At 41.3% G+C, this 24,425-nt stretch overlaps 4 protein-coding genes across 5 annotated transcripts; 1 reads left to right on the forward strand and 3 right to left on the reverse strand.

Moving 5' to 3' along the window:
* Positions 1 to 26: 26 nt before the first annotated feature.
* Positions 27 to 1,623, reverse strand: LOC115681328 (universal stress protein PHOS34-like). Its single transcript, XM_030605241.2, has 4 exons — positions 1,174 to 1,623; positions 917 to 1,026; positions 548 to 666; positions 27 to 290 (listed from the first exon to the last, which is right to left on the reverse strand). Exons 1-4 carry the CDS (start codon positions 1,346 to 1,348, stop codon positions 200 to 202), a joined length of 495 nt encoding a protein of 164 aa, XP_030461101.1. The 5' UTR covers positions 1,349 to 1,623; the 3' UTR covers positions 27 to 199.
* A 10,544-nt stretch (positions 1,624 to 12,167) lies between these two features.
* Positions 12,168 to 13,660, reverse strand: LOC115681327 (universal stress protein A-like protein). The gene is made up of 4 exons (XM_030605240.2): positions 13,204 to 13,660; positions 12,948 to 13,057; positions 12,599 to 12,717; positions 12,168 to 12,355 (listed from the first exon to the last, which is right to left on the reverse strand). Exons 1-4 carry the CDS (start codon positions 13,376 to 13,378, stop codon positions 12,265 to 12,267), a joined length of 495 nt encoding a protein of 164 aa, XP_030461100.1. The 5' UTR covers positions 13,379 to 13,660; the 3' UTR covers positions 12,168 to 12,264.
* Positions 13,661 to 17,988: 4,328 nt separating this feature from the next.
* On the reverse strand, positions 17,989 to 19,190 carry LOC115681329 (15.7 kDa heat shock protein, peroxisomal). Its single transcript, XM_030605242.2, has 2 exons — positions 18,926 to 19,190; positions 17,989 to 18,440 (listed from the first exon to the last, which is right to left on the reverse strand). Exons 1-2 carry the CDS (start codon positions 19,062 to 19,064, stop codon positions 18,154 to 18,156), a joined length of 426 nt encoding a protein of 141 aa, XP_030461102.1. The 5' UTR covers positions 19,065 to 19,190; the 3' UTR covers positions 17,989 to 18,153.
* A 954-nt stretch (positions 19,191 to 20,144) lies between these two features.
* LOC115681326 (uncharacterized) lies at positions 20,145 to 24,224 on the forward strand. 2 transcript variants are annotated; one of them, XM_030605238.2, is made up of 7 exons: positions 20,145 to 20,305; positions 21,344 to 21,411; positions 21,693 to 21,814; positions 22,541 to 22,677; positions 22,978 to 23,125; positions 23,207 to 23,363; positions 23,823 to 24,224. In XM_030605238.2, exons 2-7 carry the CDS (start codon positions 21,399 to 21,401, stop codon positions 23,912 to 23,914), a joined length of 669 nt encoding a protein of 222 aa, XP_030461098.1. In that variant the 5' UTR covers positions 20,145 to 20,305; positions 21,344 to 21,398; the 3' UTR covers positions 23,915 to 24,224. The 2 variants fall into 2 exon arrangements, with proteins under 2 accessions (XP_030461098.1, XP_030461099.1); XM_030605239.2 differs by having other exon boundaries at positions 21,696 to 21,814.
* Positions 24,225 to 24,425: the final 201 nt, after the last annotated feature.

A 24,425-nucleotide genomic window follows, 5' to 3' on the forward strand; every position in this document is an offset into this window, starting at 1 on the left:
AAATAGGGAAAGAAAAGAGCGGAAAATGCAATCAAAACACTTTCTTTGTGTTCTCTCTTTGTAATATAAGGATCATAACAGCAAAAACTCACTGCACAGAACCAAGTATCTCAAGTACAAAGCAACGTTTTCACGGTGGATCATCATTACAAAAGCAACTCCTTCAAGCATGGGGAGAAAGAGACAATTAGTGGGCCTTTCAGAATTTGGAAGATGATGCTCCCTTGACCACAGTGACCGGGCATGGTGCGCTTGTCACTACATAATTGCTGACACTGCCAAGCAAAACCCTGCAAAAGAAGAAGAAGAAGAAGAAGGAATTATAAGAAAATGACAGAAATAATTGCTGACAGGTGGAGCATGATTATGAAGAACAATCATTGTTAATCATATCAAATGCCATTAATTAGACAGTTGGAGTGTCATTATAATAATCACTGTCAAAATTGAACCTTTTCCTGTTTGTAGCACTAGAGTGTAGAATGAATCAGCAAAGTGGATTGACAAAATGCGTATTTGCCTGAATTACAGTTGGTTATGATGTTACCTTTTGATGGTGCCCAAGCCTCTGCTCCCAACGACGATAGAATCGAGGTTGAGATCTTCCACTGCATCGCACAGCTTCTCCCTCGGATCGCCCCAGTAAACTTTCGCCACCACTTTTGCCTGCACGCATCCGACATTAATACCGACTTTCATTAGAAAGATCAACCGGAATATTTGCCGCCAGAATTCGTGAACTTTCGTTACAATAACTGTATAATCTGTTTTGTTTACATAAACACCATCGGCCTCATTACACAAAGATTCAGCTATCGTGACCGACCTACCGAACACACCATGCTATCGATGAAGTGAAACTGCTAGAAAAGAAGAGAGAGAGAGAGAGAGAGAGAGAGAGAGAGAGAGAGAGTACCCCCTTAGTCCTAGAAACCGTATCAAGCACATCAAGAAGCTCAGGATCATAAGTCAGTCCATACTGCTTCGAGAAGTTGGTCTCTCTGAATTCCTCAAGAGGAATCAAAGCTGCAAAACCGTCCACACATACCCAACATGTGCATGACCGAACATATTAAACACAAAAGTTTATACTCTTAGGAAAAAAGATTTGGTAATTTATATCAAACAAGTGGAAGGATTCAAGGGAAAATATATCTGAAGCTAATTAGTTACGGGATCCAGTGTCTTCGAATAGCTGCTTCCTGGTATGATCGGATTTGGGAGGCTGAACATGGATCAATATCATCTGGTCACCATCCTCTACGAGGTTCTGGGCCGCCCACCTGAGCGCCGCCTTGCTCGTCGGGGAGTAATCCATTCCGATCCCGACTACTCGCTTCTTCCCCATCTCTCCCTTCCTCTTCTGGCTATTAGGAAAAGCTACAGGAGTGTATAGATTCTTGAAGGCACTAGAACAAGCAGCTGGGTCAGGATTTATATATAGAGGAATCCCTAGATAAAGCTATTCAAAGCTTTATCCCTCGGCAAATAATTCATTTCCCTTATCAAAGAATAAAGGGTTAGGGCACTTGGGAGGAATTAGAGCATAAAGGAGAGGAGGCCACTTTGCAACTAGGGAATTTCAAAATCGCAAGCATACATAATGAAATCAGCGAGAAGCGTGAATTTGGCTTGACCCCATCATATAATTCGAGGTTACATGCGTGTATCTATACAAAGCAAGAATCTCATGATTATCTCTTCGGTTGGGTCATAAGAAAATACAAATTGTGCACTTAAACGAGTGGCTTAAGTCTTGATTATGTCATCAGCTTAGTAATCCTCACGCTCATTGTCATTGATGACAAGGCACAGCCATTTTTGGGAGAACCAGTCAATCCAATTGGATTAGTGTAGGAGAAAAATAGTAAAATCTTGGGAAGCGGAGAAAAATAGCAAAATCTTATGTTGCCTTTTTCAGTTAACTTATCCAACGTCTTGAACTATATTAACAGAAGATACAGATTCTCACAATTTAAAGTAAAACCTAGACGTTGCCATATCACATCAACTTCCTAAGATTCAATACTCCGAATTGATCTAACTTTTAAATACATATGAAAATCCTAATCTCCAAGCTCTGACCCCCCAATCTCTCTTTCCAACCTCCGACCTCCGACCGCTGGCGTTACTGGAATTCTATCTCTCCGATCATCAGCGATGTTGCCTCTCTCTCTCTCTCTCTCTCTCTCTATATGTGTGTGTGTGGACGTGAGTCGTGGATAGCACATCATCATGTGTAACACCTTGATTGCTTTTGTTGACGATCCGCGCTTGAGTTAGACTAAATAATGGGTGGGCTGGTCAGCGTACCACTCCTAAATATCTTTATGTAAGTAAGTCTGCTCTTGCTTTGAAAAATGTTAAGACGAAATTACGCAAAGCTCCCCGAACTTAGGGTTGTGCACATATGTCCCTAAACTTTCAATTATTACACGATATTTCTTGAATTTTTATTTTGGTACAGTTGTTAACTTCCGGTAAATTTTGCGTTAGTATGTGAAATGCACATGACTCTTAAGCTGCGTTTGGTTGTCCAAATACAGATTGTGATATGATAGGATAAGGTAGGATTAGAAATTCTCCAGATTGTCCTTCGGATTGTTAAAAATCCCATCATATATTTGGTAAATGTCCGGATATAACATGGATATAAGGATGTGCTATCCACCACCGCGCCGGTAACCTCCTACAGATGATGGTGATGATAGCCATGACCACCATGCCTAGGTACGACATGGCCTGGTGGCATCCCCTAAATCTAGAACGGTGACCATCATTGAGGTGGTCGCATTCCTAACCATGGTGGCTGTGCTCGTTGAAGGACGGCAACACAACAAGGCAGCTAACACAGATCAACGCAGGCAACAATAAGGATCAAATATCATTCAATTCCTTACACTTCTTGTTTAAGAATAAATTTTGAGATGGAACTTCTTTCTGCAGAATTGCAATGAGCACTTCGTTTTCCTGTTACCTTCCTCGCGTTCATATGATCAAGGATATTCATTTTAAGCTCTAACTTTTTTCCCCATTACATGTTTTCTGATATCATAACGTAATGCATCCTGTCGCAAACATTACAGAAAAAAATAACTTCCAAATTTCTTCTCGATCAATATTTAACCATAGCACCAAGAAACATATTGGTAGACTCAAATGGCAAGAACACCAACCACCGAAATAAATCTGCAGTTTGATTAGACCTTGATTATTTCTTGAGAATCAAACTAAGAAAAAAACCATCAAGCATCTACACTGTAGCAATCGAAACACGTCAAGGATCTAACGTCGAAGTGGACCACATTAGCACAGCATTGGACAGACGAGATCTGGGGCTTGGCCGACCTCAGATTCGAGGTCCAAGGATCGACCTTGTCGGTCAAGCTCGGGCTTGATGAAGATGAGAACGACCGCGGCCTGCTCAGTGAAAATCAATGGTGATGGGCTGTTGTGGAGGCGACGACGATCGGGCTGTGGTCGGAAGTGACAATGATTTCGTGGTGGTGGTCCTCGTGCAACTAGCAAAGCAATATTTAAATGGTCACTTCATTACTCCATCATTGGAAAAAAGGGTATGTTAAGTTATTTGTAAATTTTTTTTTATCCAATTCGGGTTTATCACATCCCCTCCCCTGGATCTCTTATCCAGAGTTTTATCTAGGTACATCCGGTCCGGAGGACATTACAAAACACTGGATAGGATAATTACCACCAAACGCAGCCTGAAAGCACAGATTGACACTTTTATCTCATCTTTCTTTATTCCTTGATTTCTATGAAAAATAAAACGAATGAAATGGAGGACAACAAATAATCTTCATTATTAATATTAGCAAAATAACTGTTAATATAATATAAAAAATACAAGTGTTAAAAATCATGGATACAATAATAGATTTAATAAGATATATTGAGACAAAGAAACACAATTAAGTAAAAGAGGAAAAAAAACCTAGTAATAAAAAGAACAAATAACAAAGTTTATAGAATCATTATGAATTTTTTTTAAGAGGCTAACTTATGCAAAAAAAATGATTAATCGATAAAAAAAATCTTAAAAAATCACCTCACTTTCTAATTCATCTTTTCATTTCTTGAGTTGAGGAAACCATTTCCTTTATACTTTTTTTAAAATGTTTTTATTAATCAATCGTTCTTTACAGTAATTAACCCTTCCCGTCTGTCATTACATTGCACATACTAACAAAAAAGAGAGAGAGTTCACAAGGATATTGTGCAATGGTTAAAAGTGCAAGGACAAATTTGTATTAGCTTCAAAATTTATGGGATTTTATGTAACTTATTAGATAATATAAAAATTTCTTATGAAAGCGAATTATTTTATACCGTCATAACCAAACTAGCTCAAGTCATAGAGGGTTTGTGATCAAGGCAAGTCTCCCTAACTAACTATCCCAAAAGTCATCGCTCCTTATTACTTAAGGTCTCGACCGAACTTAGATGGAGCTGACCTTACTCTGATACCAATTAAACGAGGATGTCACGCCCCATACTCTATGAGCTCGCAACATCTCGCTTGGTCGTTAAGTATGCGACTTCCCAAGACTCGTCGCCGACCCGATACGAACGAACTAAAGAGTAACACACGCGGAAACAACTCGAACTCTCCTTCAAGTATCAAACAAACGGGATAATAAAGAGACAATTGAAACACATCAACGAAACACTTTTATAAACATAGCGTTACTTACAACAGCACAACATACAAGCCTTACTAGAGGCCTCAACTACAAACCACACACATAAAAAAAAGTTAGGTGGTTGGGTTAGCCTAACTTCTCTATCAAAAGGAGTACTCAATAGATGGGAGCACTAAACCTATCAGTTACCCCCATGATGCCTAGGCAGTGTCTCCGGATCGGACTCCAAGTACTCAGGCGAACCCGAATTAGCCATGTCATCAAACGGCTCGAGTTTGGATTCAACAGACTCCGGCTCGGGGTTAGACTCCATAGTCTCCGACTTGGGATTTGAATCTTCAAGAACGGTGTCCGGACTAGTGACAACTCCGTCTGGTGGAATGATCTCCATAGGGTCCCATCCTTCCACTCCGTCATCAGGGGGACCATCAAACCCGCGTAGTGGAACAAACAGTACGTCTCCGTCTCGGTAAAACCAAGCTAAAAAGGTGTAGGGTTTCCAAACGGCCTCGCCCTCGTCTACCCACACAGTACGGGCATGCCTAACATAAACCCTATCTTCTCCCACCGGGTACTTCCGTCAACATATGGTCCATATTCATTGGTACCCCAAAACGTTGCGGAGGACCGTTCAGGTTTATGGTCGGGGGTCTGAAAGGCTTGAATTACAACAATGAGAATAAATCTCAATAAATAAACTTCCTAAGCCTCGCTTAGGGTAACACGTACCTCCAGATCACCTTAAACATGCAATCCTAACTATCATGGTAACTCAATAGCAATAACCTTTCCTTGGCACAACCAACTTGTAATTCAATATAAATGTTCTAACAAACACTCAATGGTATCACCATACCACATGTACTCACTAAACACAAACAAATCATGGCATTGCATAAACATACATTACGATAGTTAATAATCTAGACATGCTCAAATATCACCCTTGAACACAAAGCATTCCCCAATGCAAATAACACTCGCAGTTATCCAGATTATTAATGACCCCTCAAGCCATACCGAACCCCGCCGGTCTTCCGGTCTAGCCAGGCATCGCACCGCTACTTCAGGCGCGGCAACGATTGGAATCGAACAGCCCCCGGTACCCCGGGTACCAAATGGTATTCCAATAAGGAGCATTGATCCAGCCTCCACCACGATCGGCAACGTCTAGAACCCTTGCCTAGACGGCATCCAAACACCCGCCGGGCATCGTCTAGAACTTTCGCCTAGACCGAACTTGTCATGGCCATGCACGCAAACAATCACTCATTGCCAATTTTCATCTTTCTTAATTAGCTAATGCAGAGTGTTTATAACGTGCATTTTCCTACGAACGAATATGTCATGAATCGCACTCATAACCATATCAAACACCATTATCTAGTCACAATTCGTCATGATTCACGAAGACTAGCCATGATTAACCACACGATCCATTATCAAGCCACAAGATCAATGTTTAAACTCTAAGATCAACTTGATCAACCACGATCCATCAACTTCGGCCACACGATTGTCATCACAACCACACGATCAAACATTAATCACTTAATCAGCCACGATTAAACTAATTAATCACATGATCATCAATCACAACCACACGATCAACATTAGTTACACAATCAGCCACATGATTAGCATTTGCACTACATGATCAAACAATTAGGACATTATTAACCATTATAAGCCACACGATTAACTATGATCACATGATCAACCAATCCAAACCACATGATCAACTTATTAAACCACATGATCAACAATCCAACACATGATCAGCCATGATCAAACCATTATAGCCACATGATTATTTATTAGCACAAAATCAATCAATGTAAGCCATACGATTTCCCTAAACACATAATTAGCCACATAAGCCATATGATTAACATTAAACCACATGATTAACCACTAATCAGCCCACAATTAGCCATTAATCAGCTCACAATTAACCACTAATCAGCCCCTAAACTAGTCAATTAGTCACCTATCAACCTAATCAATGTTTAGGAAGTTACTTACCACTAATCCTAAGCCCAAAGTGTCACTAAACCAGCAGCTAATGGTCCCAGCATGCAGCAGCTACCTTGGTCACGGCGGACGGCAAACGACGAATGGTGGTGACGGCGGCTGGTCACGGCTTGAATGGCAACTAGGGGTGATGGTTCACGTGTGGTGGAGCTGGTGGTGGCGTGAGGATGGTGGCTGGTTGGTGATGGTGGTGGACGGTGGCTTGGCCGAACAAAAAGGGAGAGTGAGAGAGTGAGTGAGTGAATAAAGTGAAGTGGCTGATCTAAAAATGATGGAGGAGAGAGAGAATGAACTGAACAACATCATCCAAATGAAGGGTTGAGATCACCCCTTGGTCCCCAAGTCAAGATCCAAAGGCTAGGGTTGCATCTTGGAAAGGTTTCTAAGGGCAATTAAGAAAATAACCAAAGCAAGAGGGGCAATTCTGTCCAAGAAATTCGGCCACACTAGGGGGTTGCAAAGATCAACATGCCCTTCCACTCAACCAAGAAGTTCTAGAACACAAAGGGGGTAGAAGGGCCTTTTCCAATTTCCGGGCCAAATTTCACTTTTCCAAGAATTTCCAAGCAAATCGATAACTAAGCGAGCTTAATGAGGCAACGTCCAATATAATAGTTTTGATATCCTTGAAAGTTCAACACCCAAGTTCGGATTCCAATTCATGGCCAAAATCGATCAATTGCGACTTTAGTGTATCTCAACTAACGGGTGGCTTTTAGGAGTTACGTGTATTCAACCCGTGGTTGATTCGATATCAAGCCACGTTTAAGTTTACTCAAGCCATGGTAACCTCGGTTGTCATGTTATTGCGAGGGTCAATCACTAGTTTTGAAGGACATGATCGTTAGAAATTGGTTTAGGAACATTCGTAATCAATACAATGGTCAAACGGAATCACTCGCGATCTAATTATATAACATTGGCAAATCATTCCATAACCATCCTTGGATCAGTCTATAATGGCCCAAAATATCCCCTCGTCAATCCTTATGGTCGAAGTGTCAATCCAGGATCGAGTTCTTAGGTCGTGCGTATTTAATTCCTAACTAGCCATTCCCTAACGGTTAGTCTTCTCATGAGCGATCAATTCAAAGCGAGATTTAACTGAAAGTTCATCGATGAGATAATCATTTTATAAATCCCGAAAATATGTCGAAATTCAGAATGTCACAAGATCTTTAATCTTAAATTGTTTTGCCAACAGTCGTTTCATAGAACTAATCATTCTCAAACTATTTCCAACAAGCAGCATATCATCAATATATAAGGTTAAGATAACAAAATTATCATCTAACCTCTTCATATAAACGCAATGATCAGCATCACAACGAACAAAGCCAAGCTTCATAACATATGAGTCGAACTTCTGGTACCACATCCTTAGAGATTGCTTCAGGCCATATAGAGACTTGTTCGGTTTGCAAACAAGATCTTCTTTTCCTTTAACCACAAACCCTTCTGGTTACTTCATATAAATATCCTCCTCCAAGTCACCATGGAGGAATGCTGTTACTTTACCTCCAAATTATATGCAGCTGTTACAGATAAGACAAGTCTTATGAAATTTAATTTAGCAACAGGAGAAAAAATCTCACCATAATCGACTCCCTCTATCTGCAAGTATCCCTTTGCAACCATAAGAGCTTTATATCGGTCTATCTCTCCATCTGCGGATATTTTCTTCTTGAACACTCACTTGCAACTAATTGCCTTTCGATCAGTAGGTAGTTTTACCAGACTCCATGTTCCATTTTTATCTAGTGAGTCCATCTAAGCTTTCATGGCTTTCTCCTTCTGTTTGGCATCCTCCGCACTTCTTGCTTCCTTAACAGTACTTGGATCATCATCTATAATAGTCAGACCACAATTCTCATTGCCGGCAAACGGGGTATACTTCTCAAGTGGTTTTTCTCATCCGTGTGGACCTTCTTAGGACTAGTTCAGATAGTGCTTCAACTTCAGACTCAGTTTCGGAATCTACTACATCATTCGCCTCTTCAGGCTCATAAGCTTCAGAATCTGAATTTTCTGTTCCAGCTAGTGTAGCCTTTGTCTCTTCCTTCAAACCAACATCTAACTCAATTGTATGTGATTTTTCAGGAGCTTGGCGAATAATTTGATTTGTCGCAGATTCTCTGAATACCACATCCCTGCTATAGATGATACGTTTAGTATCAGGATTCCACATCTTAGACCCTTTGACACCATCCTTGTTCCCAATGAAGATATACTTCTCTGACTTACTCTCAAGTTTGTTCATCTTTTCCTTTGGCATATGTACATATGCTTCACAACCAAACACTCTAACATGGGATACCTCAAAGCTGATGTGGGAGACCTACTTTTAAGATAACACGCGGTAGCCACTACTTTCGCCCAAAATTCACCTGCTAAGTCTGCACCATTTAGCATACTTCTTGCCTTTTCCATGAGAGACCGATTAAGCCTCTCTGTCACCCCATTCTACTGAGGTGTATAGGGCATTGTTTTCCGCTTGGCAATGCCACTAGTCGCACAGAATTGATAAAATTTCACTGAACAAAATTTTCCTCCATTATAAGTCCGCAAAACTTTGATTTTCTTGTCAAACTGATTTTCCACCAAAGCTTTGAACTTGTGAAATTTTTCAAGCACATCATCTTTCCTTTGCAGAAAATATATCCACACATATTTGGAAAAATCATTGGTAAAAGAAACATAATACCTTGATTTTCCAAACGATGCTACAGGTGTAGGCCCGAAGATGTCACCGTGGATCAAATCTAGAATCCCTTTCGCTCTCCCTCCTATGGATTCAAAAGATACCCGATTCTATTTCCCATGTAAACAATGTTCACAAAATCCGAAACCCATAGAACAGCTTAGAATTCCATCCACCATCTTTTTTGAGGTAAGGGTCATTAGCCCTTTTTTACCAATATGACCCAATCTCCGATGCCATAGCATGGAAAGATCTTCTTCCACCTGCTCTGAGATATAATTCTCACCGCTGATCACTGAACTTCCCAATAACTTCCACAGTTTTCCATACCGTTCGCATTTGGCGATCACCATAGATCCACGGTTTAGCTTGCATGAATATTTGTCGCTGGTGAAGGTAATGCTAACATCTGCCATAGTTCCCACAGAAATAAGATTCCTCGAAAGACCAGGAATATGCATCACATCCAAAATATTCTTGATTGTCCCATCTTTCATCTTCAGCTTCACCTTTCCGCGACCAACAATATCAAGCACCGTGTCATCCCCATTCGCATTGTACCTCCCTGATATGGCTCATAACAGCAGAACCAATCTCTATGAGACGTCATGTGGAAAGACGCTCCAGTATCAATTATCCATGCACTGTAGTCACCCTGTGATGAATTGCAGACAAGATATATGTCTCTCGTGCCACTGTCATCATCCTTCTTTATACTAGAGGATGATGCCTCATCTCGCTTCTCTGAACCTACACTTTTTCTTCTGCAATCTTTCTTCAAGTGTCCAGGCTTTTTGCACTTCCAACACGTTATTTTCGATCGATCTCAGCTTTTAGATCTTTCTCTGGACTTATTCCTGCCACCAAATCTGGAATTGGATCATTTACTCCTCCTTCCTCTTACGAAAAGAGCCTCTTGCGTTATACTATCAGAACCAACTCTCCTCATCTCCTCAGACAATAGAGCAACTACAACGCCTTCAAAGGATAATGTACTAACACCAGTGCTAATCGAAATAATTATATGTTCTCATGAATTCGGCAGTGAACACAACAAAGTACATGCTTTATCTTCCTTATCGAGATTGACATCGATCAATGCAAGTTGCCCACAAATAGTATTAAATTCGTTTAAGTGTGCAGAAAAAGAATCACCTTCGCTCATCCGCAAGTTATACAGTCGCTTCTGCAGAAAGAGTTTGTTCACGAGCGACTTGCTCTGATAAAGGTTTTCCAGCTTTGTCCAGAGATCCTTTACCATTTTCTCAAAAGTCACGTTCACTAGAACGCTATCTGCAAGGCATAGCCGGATTAGGTTTCGCGCCCTCCGATCGCTGCTATTCCACACCTTCAATTCATCAGACGTGGACTCTGTCTCCTTTGTCTTCTCCTTAGATTTTTCCTTGGGTTTATCTTCTTCGATCACTTGCCATAGATCTCTGTCCATGAGCAAAGCCTCCATCTTCAATTTCCATAACTCGAAACCCTTTCCTCCAAACTTCTCTACTTCAATCCGTGATTGACCAGCCGACGACATCTTCCTAAGATTCGATTTTTCGGATCTCTCTTCACCAAGAAACCGTAACCCCACACCTTGCTCTGATACCAGATGTTATGATTCGTCGCACAATCACAAAGAAATAGAGAGTAAAAAACGAGAAAGAGAATCGAGACACAAGGATTTTATCCTGGTTCACTCTTAAACTATGGCTACATCTAGCAGATGATTCCGCTATAATTAGCACCTCGCACCTCTCTGTTACATCTTTCAATTACAAGAGAAAGAGACTATATATAAGCAATAGTTTGATTCAAAATAGGAAACCTCTTTTTAGGAAACATATTCTAATTAGGAAACCTACTCCAATTAGGAAACCATTCAATTTGGAAACCTATTCAAAATATGAAACATCTTTCTAGGAAATCTATTCAAAATAGGAAATTTAATTGAATTACAAAACATTCCTTTTCCGGGCTCAAACTATAAAAGCCCTCTTGCGGCTCGGGACTGCCGCTCTTGCAACCCCTTGCTCGCTCACCGGGGAGTGGGACCCCCGTGCCTTCCTGTCGATGGGGAGTATGAACCAGGATAAAAATCTTGTGTCTCGATTCTCTTTCTCGTTTTTTACTCTCTATTTCTTTATGATTGTGCGGCGAATCCTAACACATGATGCCCCCGATGTGCAGCATGTGACGGTGCTGTGGGTCGTGATAAAAGAGGACTTCTCCTGCACGCTCGCGGAGTGCCTCGTCATCAACATTGAGAAGGTCCTACACGAGCTCGACTTGCTCCCCTCCAAGATCGATCAGAAGGTCATGGTCGAGGAGAGCGCGAAGAACGGAGCTGCGGATACCAGGAAGATCCAGCTGGAATCACCACCGCGTGGAGGGCCGGGAGTTAGTGATGGAGAAGAAGAAGATGAACGGTGTCTGCTAGAATCAAATGTGTTGTGATGGAGAATTTTCTTGCCATTATTAGGCATCGGTTATTTCAGTTTTGAGTGAGTGTGCTCGGCTTATGTAAGAGAACATATTTGTGTGCCTCCTCAATATTGAAGCCTTTGATTTGCTTCGAGATATATGACCTGTTGTACGTCCGACACAATCTTAGTATTCGTGCTATTGCCAAAGTTCGATTCAGTGATTCGTATGCATTTGAAACAAATACGGAAAGAGAAGAGCGGAAAATGCACTCAAAACTCTCTCCGTGTCTTCTCTCTTTGGAATATAAGGATCATAACAGCAAAAACTCACTGCACAGGACCAAGTTCTAAAGTACAAAGCAACATTTTCATGGTTGGTGGATCATCGTTACAAAAGCAACTCCTTCAAGCATTGGTAATAAAGAGACAATCAGTGGGCCTTTCAGAATTTGGAAGACGATGCTCCCTTGACCACAGTGACCGGGCATGGGGCACTTGTCACTACATAATTGCTGACGCTGCCAAGCAAAACCCTGCAAAAAAGAAGGAATCATAAGAAAATAACAGTCATAATTGCTGACGGGTGGAGCGTGATTATGAAGAATTATTGTTGTTATTCATATCTAATGCTATCAATTAGACAGGTGGAGCGTGATTATAATAGTCACTGTCAAAATTGAACCTCTTCTTTTTGTAGCACTGGAGCGAAGAATGAATCAGCAAAGTGGATTGACAACATGCGTATCTGCCTGAATTACAGTTGATCATGATGTTACCTTTTGATGGTGCCCAAGCCTCTGCTCCCGACGACGATAGAATCGAGCTTGAGATCTTCCACTGCATCGCATAGCTTCTCCCCCGGATCGCCCCAGTAAACTTTTGCCACCACTTTTGCCTGCACGCATCCGACATTAATACCAACTTTCATCAGAAAGATTAACCCGAATATTTGCCGCCTGAATTTGTGAACTCTCGTTACGTCAACTGTGTAATCTGTTCTTTTTACATAAACACCATCAGCCTCATTACACAGACGTAAAGATTCGGCTATCGTAACCGACCTACTGAACACACCTTGCTATGGATGAAGTGAAACTGTTAGAGAGAGAGCGAAAGAGAGAGTACCCCTTTAGTCCTAGAAGCCGTATCGAGCACATCAAGAAGCTTAGGATCATAAGTCAGCCCATACTGCTTCGAGAAGTTGGTCTCTCTGAATTCCTCAAGTGGAATCAAAGCTGCAAAACCGTTCACACATACCAAACATGTGCATGATCGAACATGTTAAACACAAAAGTCTAAACTCCTAGGAAAAAGATTTGGTAATTTATATCCAATGAGTCGAAAAATTGAAGGGAAAGTATATCCGAAGCTAATAAGTTACGCGATCCGGTGTCTTCGAATAGCTGCTTCCTGGTATGATCGGATTTGGGAGGCTGAACATGGATCAATATCATCTGGTCACCATCGTCCACGAGGTTCTCCGCCACCCACCTGAGCGCCGCCCTGCTCGTCGGGGAGTAATCCATTCCGATCCCGACTACTCGGTTCTTCCCCATCTCTCTCTTCCTATTCTGGCTATCAGGAAAAGCTACAGGAGTGTAAAGATTCTTGAAGGCGCCAGAACAAGCAGCTGGGTGAGAATTTATATATAGAGGAATCCCTAGACAAAGCTATTCAAAGCTTTATTCCTCGGCAAATATGTCAATTCCCTTATCAAAGAATAAAGAGTCAGGGCACTTGGGAGGAATAAGAGCATAAAGCAGAGGCCACTTGGCAACTAGGGAATTTCAAAATCCAAGCATACAGAATGAAATTAGCGAGAAGCGTGAATTTAGCTTGACCCCATCATATAATTCGAGGTTACATGCGTGTATTTATATAAAGGAAGAATCTCATGATTCCACCTTTGAGTGGTGTACACGTGACAAAAGGTTTTATCTCTTTGTTTGGGTAATAAGAAAATACAAATTGTGTGCTTATACGAGTGGCTTCAGTCATGATTATGTCATTAGCTTGGTAACATTTTTGGGAGAACCAGTCGGTCCAATTGGACTAAGTGTAGGAGCGGCCTTCATCTTCCTCGCACACCATCAGGAATCGGGTAACATCTTGGGAATCGGAGAAAAATAGCAAAATCTTATGTTGCCTTCTTCAGTCAACTTATCCACGTCATGTACACCACCTTGGTTGCTTTTATTGACTATTACTGCTTGACTTAGGCCTAAACAATGGGCGGACTGGTCTGCGTACCACTCCAAAATATCTTTATGCAAGTAAGTCTGCTCTTGCTTTAAAAAATATCAAGACGAAATTACACAAAACTCCCCCAACTTGGGGTAGCGCACGCATGTCCCTAAACTTTCAATTATTACACAATACTCCTTGAATTTCCATTTTGGTACAGTTGTTAACTTCCGGTAAATTTTGTGTTAGTATAAGCAATGCACATGACTCTTAGGCTGCGTTTTGTTGTCCGGATATGAATTGAAATATGATAAGATAAAGTGGGATTACAAATCCTTCGGATTATGAAAAATCCCATCATATGTTTGATAAATGTCCAGATATAACATGGATATCGGGATTGCTTTCCACCATGCAGGTGATCTCCTACGGACGACGGTGATGATAGCCACGACCATCATGCCAAGCTGCGACATAGCCTGGTGGCATCCCATAAATCTAGAACAGTGACCATCATTGAGGTGGTCGCACTCCTAAAACCATGGTGGCTGTGCTCGTCGAAGGACGGCAACACAACAAGGCGGCTAACACAGATCAATGCAGGCAACAATAAGGATCAAATATCATTTAATTCCTTACACTTCTTGTTCAAGAATAAATTCTTAGATGGAACTCCGAGTCTACCTTCTTTCTGCAGAATTGCAATGAGCACTTCCTTTTCCCGTTACATTCCTCACGTTCATATGATCAAGGCTATTCATTTTTTAGCTCTAACTATTTTCCCCCATTTCATGATTTTCATTATCACAACGTAACACATCCTGTCACAAATATTATAGAAAAAAAACAACTTCCAAATTTCTTCGTGATGAATGCTTAACCATAGCATCAAGAAACTTATTAATTAATTATTATTCTGATGAATGGAATCTTTATTTCGACCAAAAAAAAATTCAAGTGCCCAGGACACCTACCACCGAAAGAAACCTGTAGTTTGATTAGACCTTTGATTATTTCTTATGAAAAAAACCATGAAGGATCTACACAGTTGCAGTTGAAACATGTCAGGTATCTACCGCCTAAGTGGACCACGTTAGCTGGAAAATTACAAAAAAAAGTCATAAACCTTTTATAATTGTGCTAATTCAGTCATAAATCTTTTTTTTAGCCAATTCAGTCCTAAACTTTTTGCAATTGTGCCAATTCAGTCCATCCGGCCACTTTTGGCCGGCCGGCGCTGACGTGGTGGCGGCCGGCGTCCACATGGCAATATTTTAATTTTTTTTTATTTTCGAATTTTTTTCCTTTTTTCTTTTTTTTTTTTCTTTTCCTTCTCCCCCCTGGCCTGTCCGGCCAGGGGGGAGGCTCGCCGGCGAGGCGAGCTGGGCCCTCGCCATCGCTCGGCGAGCTCCGCCCTCGCCGGGCGAGCTCCGCCCTCGCCATCGCTGGGCGAGCTCCGCCCTCGCCCAGATCTAGCGAGGCGGAGCTCGCCATGGCAGGGCGAGCTCCACCTCGCCATATCTGGGCGAGGTGGAGCTCGCCCGGCCAAGGCGAGCTCGCCCGGCTCCGGCAAGGCCGAGCTCGCCATGCCTCGCCCGGCTCCGGCGAGGCCGAGCTCGCTCATGGCTGGGCGAGCTCCGCCTCGCTAGATCCGGGCGAGGCGGAGCTCGCCCGGCTCGGCGAGGCGGAGCTCGACGAGGCTCGCGTAGCGGCGGCGAGGGCGAAGCTTGCCCATGGCTTGGCGAGCTCCGCCCTCGCCGCCGCTAGGCAAGCCTTACCCAGCTCCGGCGAGGCGGAGCTCGCCCAGCGGCGGCGAGGGCCCAGCTCGCCTCGCCGGAGTTGGGCCCTCGCCGGCGAGCCTCCCCCCTGGCCGGACAGGCCAGGGGGGAGAAGGAAAAGAAAAAAAAAAGAAAAAAGGAAAAAAAATTCGAAAATAATAAAAAAAATTAAAATATTGCCAAGTGGACGCTAGCCGGCGCCACGTCAGCGCCAGTCGGCCAAAAGTGGCCGGATGGACTGAATTGGCACAATTGCAAAAGGTTTAGGATTGAATTGGCAAAAAAAAAAGGTTTTGGACTGAATTGGCACAATTGCAAAAGGTTTAGGACTTTTTTGGTAATTTTCCCCCACATTAGCATAGCACTGGACATACGAGATCTAGGGCTTGGTTGATCTTAGATTCGAGATCCAAGGTTCGACCTTGCCGTTCGAGCTTGGGCTCGATACAGCCTTGCTCAGTGAGAATCAATGGTGACGGGCTGTCGTGGAGGCGACGATAACCGCACTGTGGTGGGAAGTGACAACGATTTCGTGGTGGTGGTCCTTGTGCAACTCTGGAAGCAGTATCCGAAAGGTCACTTCATTACTCCATCAATGGAAAAAAGGGTTAGTTAAGTTATTTGTAAAAAAAAATTATCCAATCCGGATTTATCCAGCCCCTCCTCCGAATTTCTTATCCGGTATTTTATCTAGATATATTCGGTCCAGAGGACATTACTAAACACCGGATATGATAATTTATTATCTTATCCGGACCACCAAACACGACCTTAAAGGATAGATTAGCACTATTATCTCATTAACTGAAGAAATCTTTCTTTCCTCCTCGATAGAACGAAATGGAGGAAAACAAATAATCTCCAGTATTAATTATTAGAAAAGTAACTATTACTATAATATAAAAAATAATCAAGTGTAAAAAATCATGGATACATTAATAGATTTAATAAGATATATTGAGAAAAAGACACACAATTAAGTAAAAAATGAAAAGTACCTAGTAGCAAAAAGGACAAATAACAAAGTTTATATATCTTAAAAAATCACCTCAGATTTTGATTCATCGTTTCATTTCTTGAGTTGAGGACACAATTATGTATTTTTTTTACATGGCTAACTTATGCAAAAAATATTAATCGATGAAAAATAACTTAAAAAATCACCTCAGATTTTGATTCATCTTTTCATTTCTTGAGTTGAGGACGCAATTTCCTTTATACTTTCTTTAAAATGTTTTTATTAATCAATAGTTGTTTACATCAATTATGCCTACCCATCTGTCATTAGTATTCTAGTTAATTAATCTTCTCCCATTTTATTTATTCTTCAATTTTTAATAGAAATCGAGGATGAAATTTCATCTATTACAAGTCATTTGATTTGCACATACTAACAAAAAAAAAGTTAACAAGTATAACAAAATGAAAGTTAATGATGACATTGTGCAACGGTTAAAAGTGCAGAGGCAAATTTGTATTACCCTCGAAATTCATGGAAATTTTATGTAAGTTATTAAAATATAAAAATTTCTTATGAAAGTGAATTATTCTATACCGTCTTAATTAAACTAGCTCAAGTCATAGAGAGCAATAGTTTGCCTAGATTCCTAATTCGGCTCAAGCCTGGACGGGACCTAATGAGCCACTAAATCTATGATCAGGTCTGATATGAATCACATCCCCGTTCCTCCCTAACATGTTCAAACTTATGGTAAATACTCATGGGAAGGAAACCTTGCCAAGCTACCAGAACATTGCTCTTGGACCATACGAAGCATTGCCGATTCGACAATCATAAGACGAACCATACCTCATGAGCTGCTCCAATTTCCATCCAGTAAAATTTGATCAACAATGGAGCTCAAGCAGCCAAGATATATATAACTTAGCATTGCCTGACGAATTCAACCAGTTTGAATTTAATCACTCATTAAATGCTCATAAGGACCGAGCCACCTCCTCTCTAGTCTCTAAGCTTGGGCGAACTTCACTAAAGAAAATTAAACCACTCCATTCTTACAAATATTGATTGCATATGTACTTAACATTGCATTGACACCCTCCTCAAGAAATCCATTCCTATGTCCAGGGACATCATCGTACGGTTGGCTCATTGCTTTCGAATGATCAATCCATGGCTGCACGAGTTCTGCTGTCTAATCACTTGACAAATACGATTTACATTGAAAAAAGAGGAGAAGAAGTGAAAAATGAAAATAAGTGATGCCAATAGACAAGATGACACGATACAGCCACGTCCAGCATGGCTCTTAAAACCCTCAGAACACATATCAAGTCTCATACATGAAGTATCATGTCTGCAATTTTCGCATCATAGGATAAGCACAACACCAATGACAAGGGAAGCCCTAGAGCTTACTAGTGATGTTGACATTGCGAACTCGGGAAGGCTTTGGGGAAGCATCTTTGGGGACGACCACCGTCAGGACGCCATTTTCGACCTGGGCCTTGATCTGATCCACCTTCACATGTTCTGGCAACTCGATTTCCCGAGAAAAACCGCTCCTGTTCGCCCCTCGCTCGGCTATGTGCCACGCCGCGTCCTTCCCGGGCAACTCTTCCTTAGCACCCTCTCCCCTTATGTGCAGAATGTTGCCGTCTTCAATTTGCACCTTTATGTCCTCCTTGGCAAATCCTGCTCGCATCAAATGCCTCATTCAACTCTTCTCCCACAAAGACAGTATATGTTGCCGTTCTCCAAAGACTCGTTTTTGTTGGGATCGAGCGAATCCAAAGTGTTACCGGATGAGGTCTCGTGCTTGGCATCGGAGAGGGAAGTGATAGAATGGGCTATCGAGGGATGTCTAATTATCATAATGACTTGAAAGAGAAATATAATTCCTCATTATATGATGATTAAAGTGGATGAAAAGGTTGGTCAGTTGATCTGCCCCGCAAAGTTTCGACGCTAATACATGGATTGCATAGACTAAATACAACACTAACTATTGGAATCATCTATATCTCGAGGGAAAACATAGCCACTCGTCTGAAGCTACTTAAGAAATCCAAAAATGTATGCAAATGAATTAAGATTGGCAAGGGGATTCACAAGATGGAAACGAACCCAACTATCTTGTAATTCCCCTAGTGTGTTAGAGAGGAGAAAACAGAGCATACCTGGGACGTTGACCTTGAAGGTGTGGGAATTAGCAGACTCAATCCAGTCCATGAGAGCTGCTGATCCCGACCAATCCCGATAAACGGTGGGGCTCCAGAAGAGACGCCTGAAGGGGTATCCCAAAATGCCATCCGCCATTGCCAAACCCCACTGGATTGCTCTGTATCTGTCAAACGCTTCAGTTCCCTGTGCTATTCTCTGGTTCTTGAACCGTGTTGGTTTGGTTTGGTTCGGTTCGTCTTCTCTTTCCTTTTCTTTTAAGGCAATTCCACGAGGGATCGGTGATTGTCCAGAAGGTTCTTTGATGATCGATGATGGTGATGAGTAAGGACAAGGGAAGAGGCTTCTTGGGCTACATCCAGGCCACCGCACGACAGAGGATGAATCCAGAATCCTCCCAATTTAACCAGTCTGGTTTACTTACGGAAGTGATCGATTGTTACTCAATATTAGTTTCTGCTGAAGTTGCATAAATTCATATGAACCCAATGACAAGTATAATCCTTGCACGTACATTCATTCCTATGTGGGTTTTTGGTTATCAAAATTACGCTGGCAATCCTGACAATCAAATCTAACATTTAATGCGGAAAATAACGATGGTCCAGTATTATGATGATTATAATGTGGTAAAATGACATAAATGGTCCCTGAACTTTGGCATAATGTGCAATGTCGTCCATGAACCTTTAATTTGTTTAACGTGGTCTATAGATTTTTGGTACGTATTTTTTTTTCGTCGAAAACTTTTGATACATGTTCAATTTGAATGTTTAATATTGTTTCCGAACTTAAATTAACGGAAGAATAACATCGAATATGTACCAAAAATTCATGGACCACATTAAAAAGAATCTAGGGATCACATTGAAAAAGTTAAAAACTCGAGGACCGTATTATACATAAAGATAAAAATTCAATAACTGTTTGTGTCATTATCTCTTGTTCCGGACGAATCGAGAATCAAGATAACAGAGCAGCACTTACACCCCCAATCAAGGGGCGTCTCTACGGGCCCAAGCTGGGCCCGATTCAGGGCTCTTGGGCCCGATTCCGGCAGAGCCCAAACCTCCGAAATCCAATCCCGAATAGGAAACAGGAAAGTCTCTTCTTAAGGCCCACCACGCGCTGAAGAGTTTTAGGGCATTAGAAACCGAAACGGAAACACCAAGCTCTTCTCTTCTGCCTGTGTAGAAGCTTCGAACCAGAGAGAGAGAGAGAGAGAGAGAGGGAGAGCGAGAGACAGGGAGGAGGAAGAAGAAGAAGACGGCGACGACGAAGACCTGCATCTGCTGCTGCTGCGGCGTACCCACCTAATCGCTTCCCCTTTCCTCCTTCCAATCGGAGGTCGACCCGCTTGGGGAATCCCTCTTCACGAGGTGCGTGCGCGCGAATCTCTCTCCTCCTTTTCTGTGTGCGAGTTTCGGGTCTTTTTCCGTGTCCGACGACGGCGTCCTCGTGATTGGATGGGCTGGGTCGGAGGCGAGATCGGTTTTTTGATTTGGGATGATGCCAAAGTCTCGATTTTTTATCCGTGCTTACTCTCTTTTTTTCTCCTGCTTCGGTGCCGTGGCGGTCGATTCCCTCCGTAGATTAGATTAAAGTCTGCTGATTTTTGGTCTCGGTCGTTGCTCGCGTGTTTGTGTCTTCTTTCCCATTCGGTTCGCTGGCGCTAATTGCTGTCTGCGCGAGCTGAATTCCAAGTTTCGACACTCGATTCCGCCGTATTGCTTTACATATGTCTGTCGCTGTTTTGGGTCGCTCCAGATTCTTTTCTTTGATTACCGAGGGTTTTTGGTGCTAGATTAGCGACTTTTGGCAAATTATGTCATCTGTTATTGATCCCATCGTGTGATTCTGCTGTCATGTGTCTATCCAAATCGTAATGGATACATTGCTCGTGGCTAAGTTGCGAGGTTATCAATTAGGCAATTGTAGTTAATGCCAGAATATGAACTTCGTAGAGCTTATCGCACGTGCCAACCGCTGATGATTCGAAAGGTTTTTCTGAGGACTCCAATTTTGACAACCTTAGTTATCATAATGTTTAGATGTACAAGTGGACTTCATTGTGGCAAAGTTAGATGGGCCCCTTCATTAGATGATGGCGCACAGTAGGTTCAATTTGGGCAGTTTGATTCCTCAAATATTTAGTTACTTATTTTAGGTGATTTTGGAGGGGTGGAAGATGTACCATATCAAACTGATGACTGGCAATTCGATGATTAGTATATCGAAAATCTCACAACAAATTAAAATGACCTCTGTCTTGGTGATTTTCAACAGAAGAAAATTCAGCAGATCTCTTACTGTTATGATTACTGTGCAAAATATGGAAGCTTTTCTTCTGTGTTTATTGTTTGATAATATCTCGGAGTTTTTTTTATCGAATTGTCTGACAAATATTGTTGGTACAGGTTTCTGTTGTGAGATAAAATTTGGTGATTCTTTGCTAACAAGGAAAAAGTGCTGATGGAGGACTGGGGTAAGACAACTTTCTTTCTTTTTCTGAATTGTGCTTGTGATTTAGTAGTTACAAGGTGAATGGCTGTCATCATGACATTGCTTGTTGTGAATCGCGTTAATTATAGAGCATGGTATGTCTCATTGCAACTATATATTGTAAATTGTGAAGTCATTAAGAATTGTTAAATGGTGGTGAAATGGATGATCTATTGTATTTGTATATATGTCTTGTCTGATGCGATAGTTTCTATTTGAACCCCTTCTCTGATCTGGTTACTTTGATTGATGATTTCTCTTCAGAAGAAGATGAGCAAATTCCACCTCTTGTATTGAAGGAGCAACCAAAGAATAAATGGGATGATGAAGATGTGGATGAGAATGACATAAAGGAATCATGGGAAGATGAAGATGAACCTGCTCCGGTATGACCGATTGATCAACACTCATATGGGTGATTTTCTAGCTTCTGGAAGTTGAGCAGAAACTTACTAACTCCTAAACGGCAAATCAGCTTTTTATAGTGTTGTTATTACTTTATTAAGTGTTGCACCAATTGTAATGTAATAGCACCTTTATAGAAGATCCTTTGTGAGCTTTACTTTGTAGATGACGCATGGAAATTCTTTTGTGTCTTTCACTGTTGCAAAAGGGAATGTCATACTGATTGAGTCGGTGGGGATACAAAGATTGGTATAACCTCTTTCGGAATACCTCTGGAGATACTAAGATTTATGATTGTTGAGCTGGTGGAGATACAAAGATTGGAATGACCTATTTTGGAATACTGCTGGAGATACTAAGATTTGGTGTACAAAATTGTTAATGACAAATTGTAACTGTGGTAGTTAAGCATGTACGCCATATTCAATTACTCACAGGAGTTTGCCACCTTGCTCAGTAAATTAATCTTGTGTGTGGACGCTGCATTATTCCTTGTCTCAATTGCACTTGGTTTGTTTGGGTGGATTCTCCCTGTGAAGCATGATATTTCTTGTGTCTATCAGTCTTTTCTTGTGTGGTTTTTGGAGGAAAATAGAACAAAGAGGAAGGGTAATAGAGGACAAATTTGTTTGTGATGCTTATTATGTTCAACTCCTCAGATTAACTTTGCATTAATTAAATTGGTACTTGCTGCCTGTTGAGCTCAGGCACCTGCAGCTAAACCTCCTGTTGAAAAGGCTCCAAAGAAGTCTGTGGCAAAAGCAGCAGAGAAGAAGGGGAAAACAGTTGAAGTCGAGAAGCAAGAGCCACTAGATCCTGTTGCTGAAAAACTACGGCAACAGAGGTAACTTCTGTGCTTCTTTATATGTCCTTTAGCTGGATAATCGTCTGGAAAATGAGGTCTTATGGAATGACATTCTTCATCCTGAGGAATTTCTTACAAGGAGTGTATACTAATTTGCAGAAGTGATTACAATATCTGTTTATTTGGTTCAAATGTGGAAATTCTTAATGTCACTCGTCATTCTGCCTTGTTGAATAACTTTTCTCACGCCTTGAGAAACATTCATTTTGTATTACTTCTTGAGTTTTGTTCATGGGCGTTATATTATTGGTATATTTATCATGTTTATTTATTCAACAGATTAGTGGAAGAAGCTGATTACAAGTCCACAGCAGAATTGTTTGCTAAGAAAGGTGATGAGAAGACCCTTGATAATTTTATTCCGAAATCTGAAGGTGACTTCATCGAGTATGCGGAGTTGATTGCTCATAAGCTTCATCCATACGAGGTATTGTTATGTACTTATTTGCCTCTTGATTCTGGCACGGCATTTAAAATTTTACTGAATATGTCGTGTTCGCATACGCAGAAGAGTTTCCATTATATTGGATTGCTCAAGGCAGTGATGAGACACTCAATGACTACTTTGAAGGCGGCTGATGCAAAAGAAGTTGCATCTTCTGTTACTGCGATTGCCAATGAAAAACTAAAGGCTGAAAAGGAGGCCAATACTAAAAAGAAAACAGGTATCTTGTGAATTTCTGGATGAGCAAGTTCTGATCTTTTTGCCTTTAAAGATATCTAGATCTCTTGCCACTTCCAAAATTGGTTGAAGATCACGAGGCATTTCGAATAAGAGCACTCTTTTTTTTATGTACTATTTTATAATACTATTTTTTTTTATATTGGACCGTCCCCCTCGTCTTGGGAGAGGAGAATTCTTTTATTTTAATTCCGTTGGGGTTAATGTACAACATAGTAGGTGATGTGGGGCTTATTCTTATTTCCTTATTCTGGCTCACAACAGATTGAATAGACATTTTTAATTGTGAATAAGAGCAGAAGTTTGATAATTCATTCGAGGCTAATTAATTGGTTATAGTAGCATGGATTCTTTTTATCTGCTTGCAGTTTCATGCTGCTTCTAGAGGGGTGTTCTTGGAGGTCTTATTATATCGTTCTAACCAATGTGTCCTCATTTACAGGTGCAAAGAAAAAGCAACTCCACGTAGACAAGCCAGATGATGATATTGTGGTTGATGGATACGTAGCTCTTGATGATTACGATTTCATGTGAGATTTCTGTTGAGGGTCTTTTGTACTTGAGATATGGATTTTGGAGTATTGCGTTCCTGTTACAAAGTAAAGATAGAAAGTGGCGATCGGCAAATGGCGTCCGGTAGCCAGTTTTCGGAGATTGATAGTGAGCGTAGCCCCATGGTATGATGAATAAGAGAACTAGTTGAGGGTGTATCTAATTATAACGTCATAATTTTTACAGGCATTGCCATCTGAATATTCTTGGTTTTGCGATTCTCTTGGTTGGTTACTGTACAATTGTTGTGAACTGAATTGTGACCATTCTATTCTATGATCACTTCCTTTCATTCTTTCTTCTTTTGGTGGTTTTTTGTGTTCTTCCGTTTGGCCGGTGGCTGTGATCGACTTTAATGCTCATGTTGGCTGTGATCTGGCTTTAATGTCTTTGGTTGGATCGAGTAGCTTGTACGTCAAGAATATTAGACATAAGGGCTGCGATGGACATGGCGTACAAGCACTCGGGTGCCGGAGGGTGGGTCAGGTTTTGC

The sequence above is a fragment of the Syzygium oleosum genome, unplaced genomic scaffold, assembly GCF_021117445.2.
Source record: "Syzygium oleosum isolate NSW1041296 unplaced genomic scaffold, Sole_v2.1 Sole_v2.48, whole genome shotgun sequence".
Lineage (NCBI taxonomy): Eukaryota > Viridiplantae > Streptophyta > Magnoliopsida > Myrtales > Myrtaceae > Syzygium > Syzygium oleosum.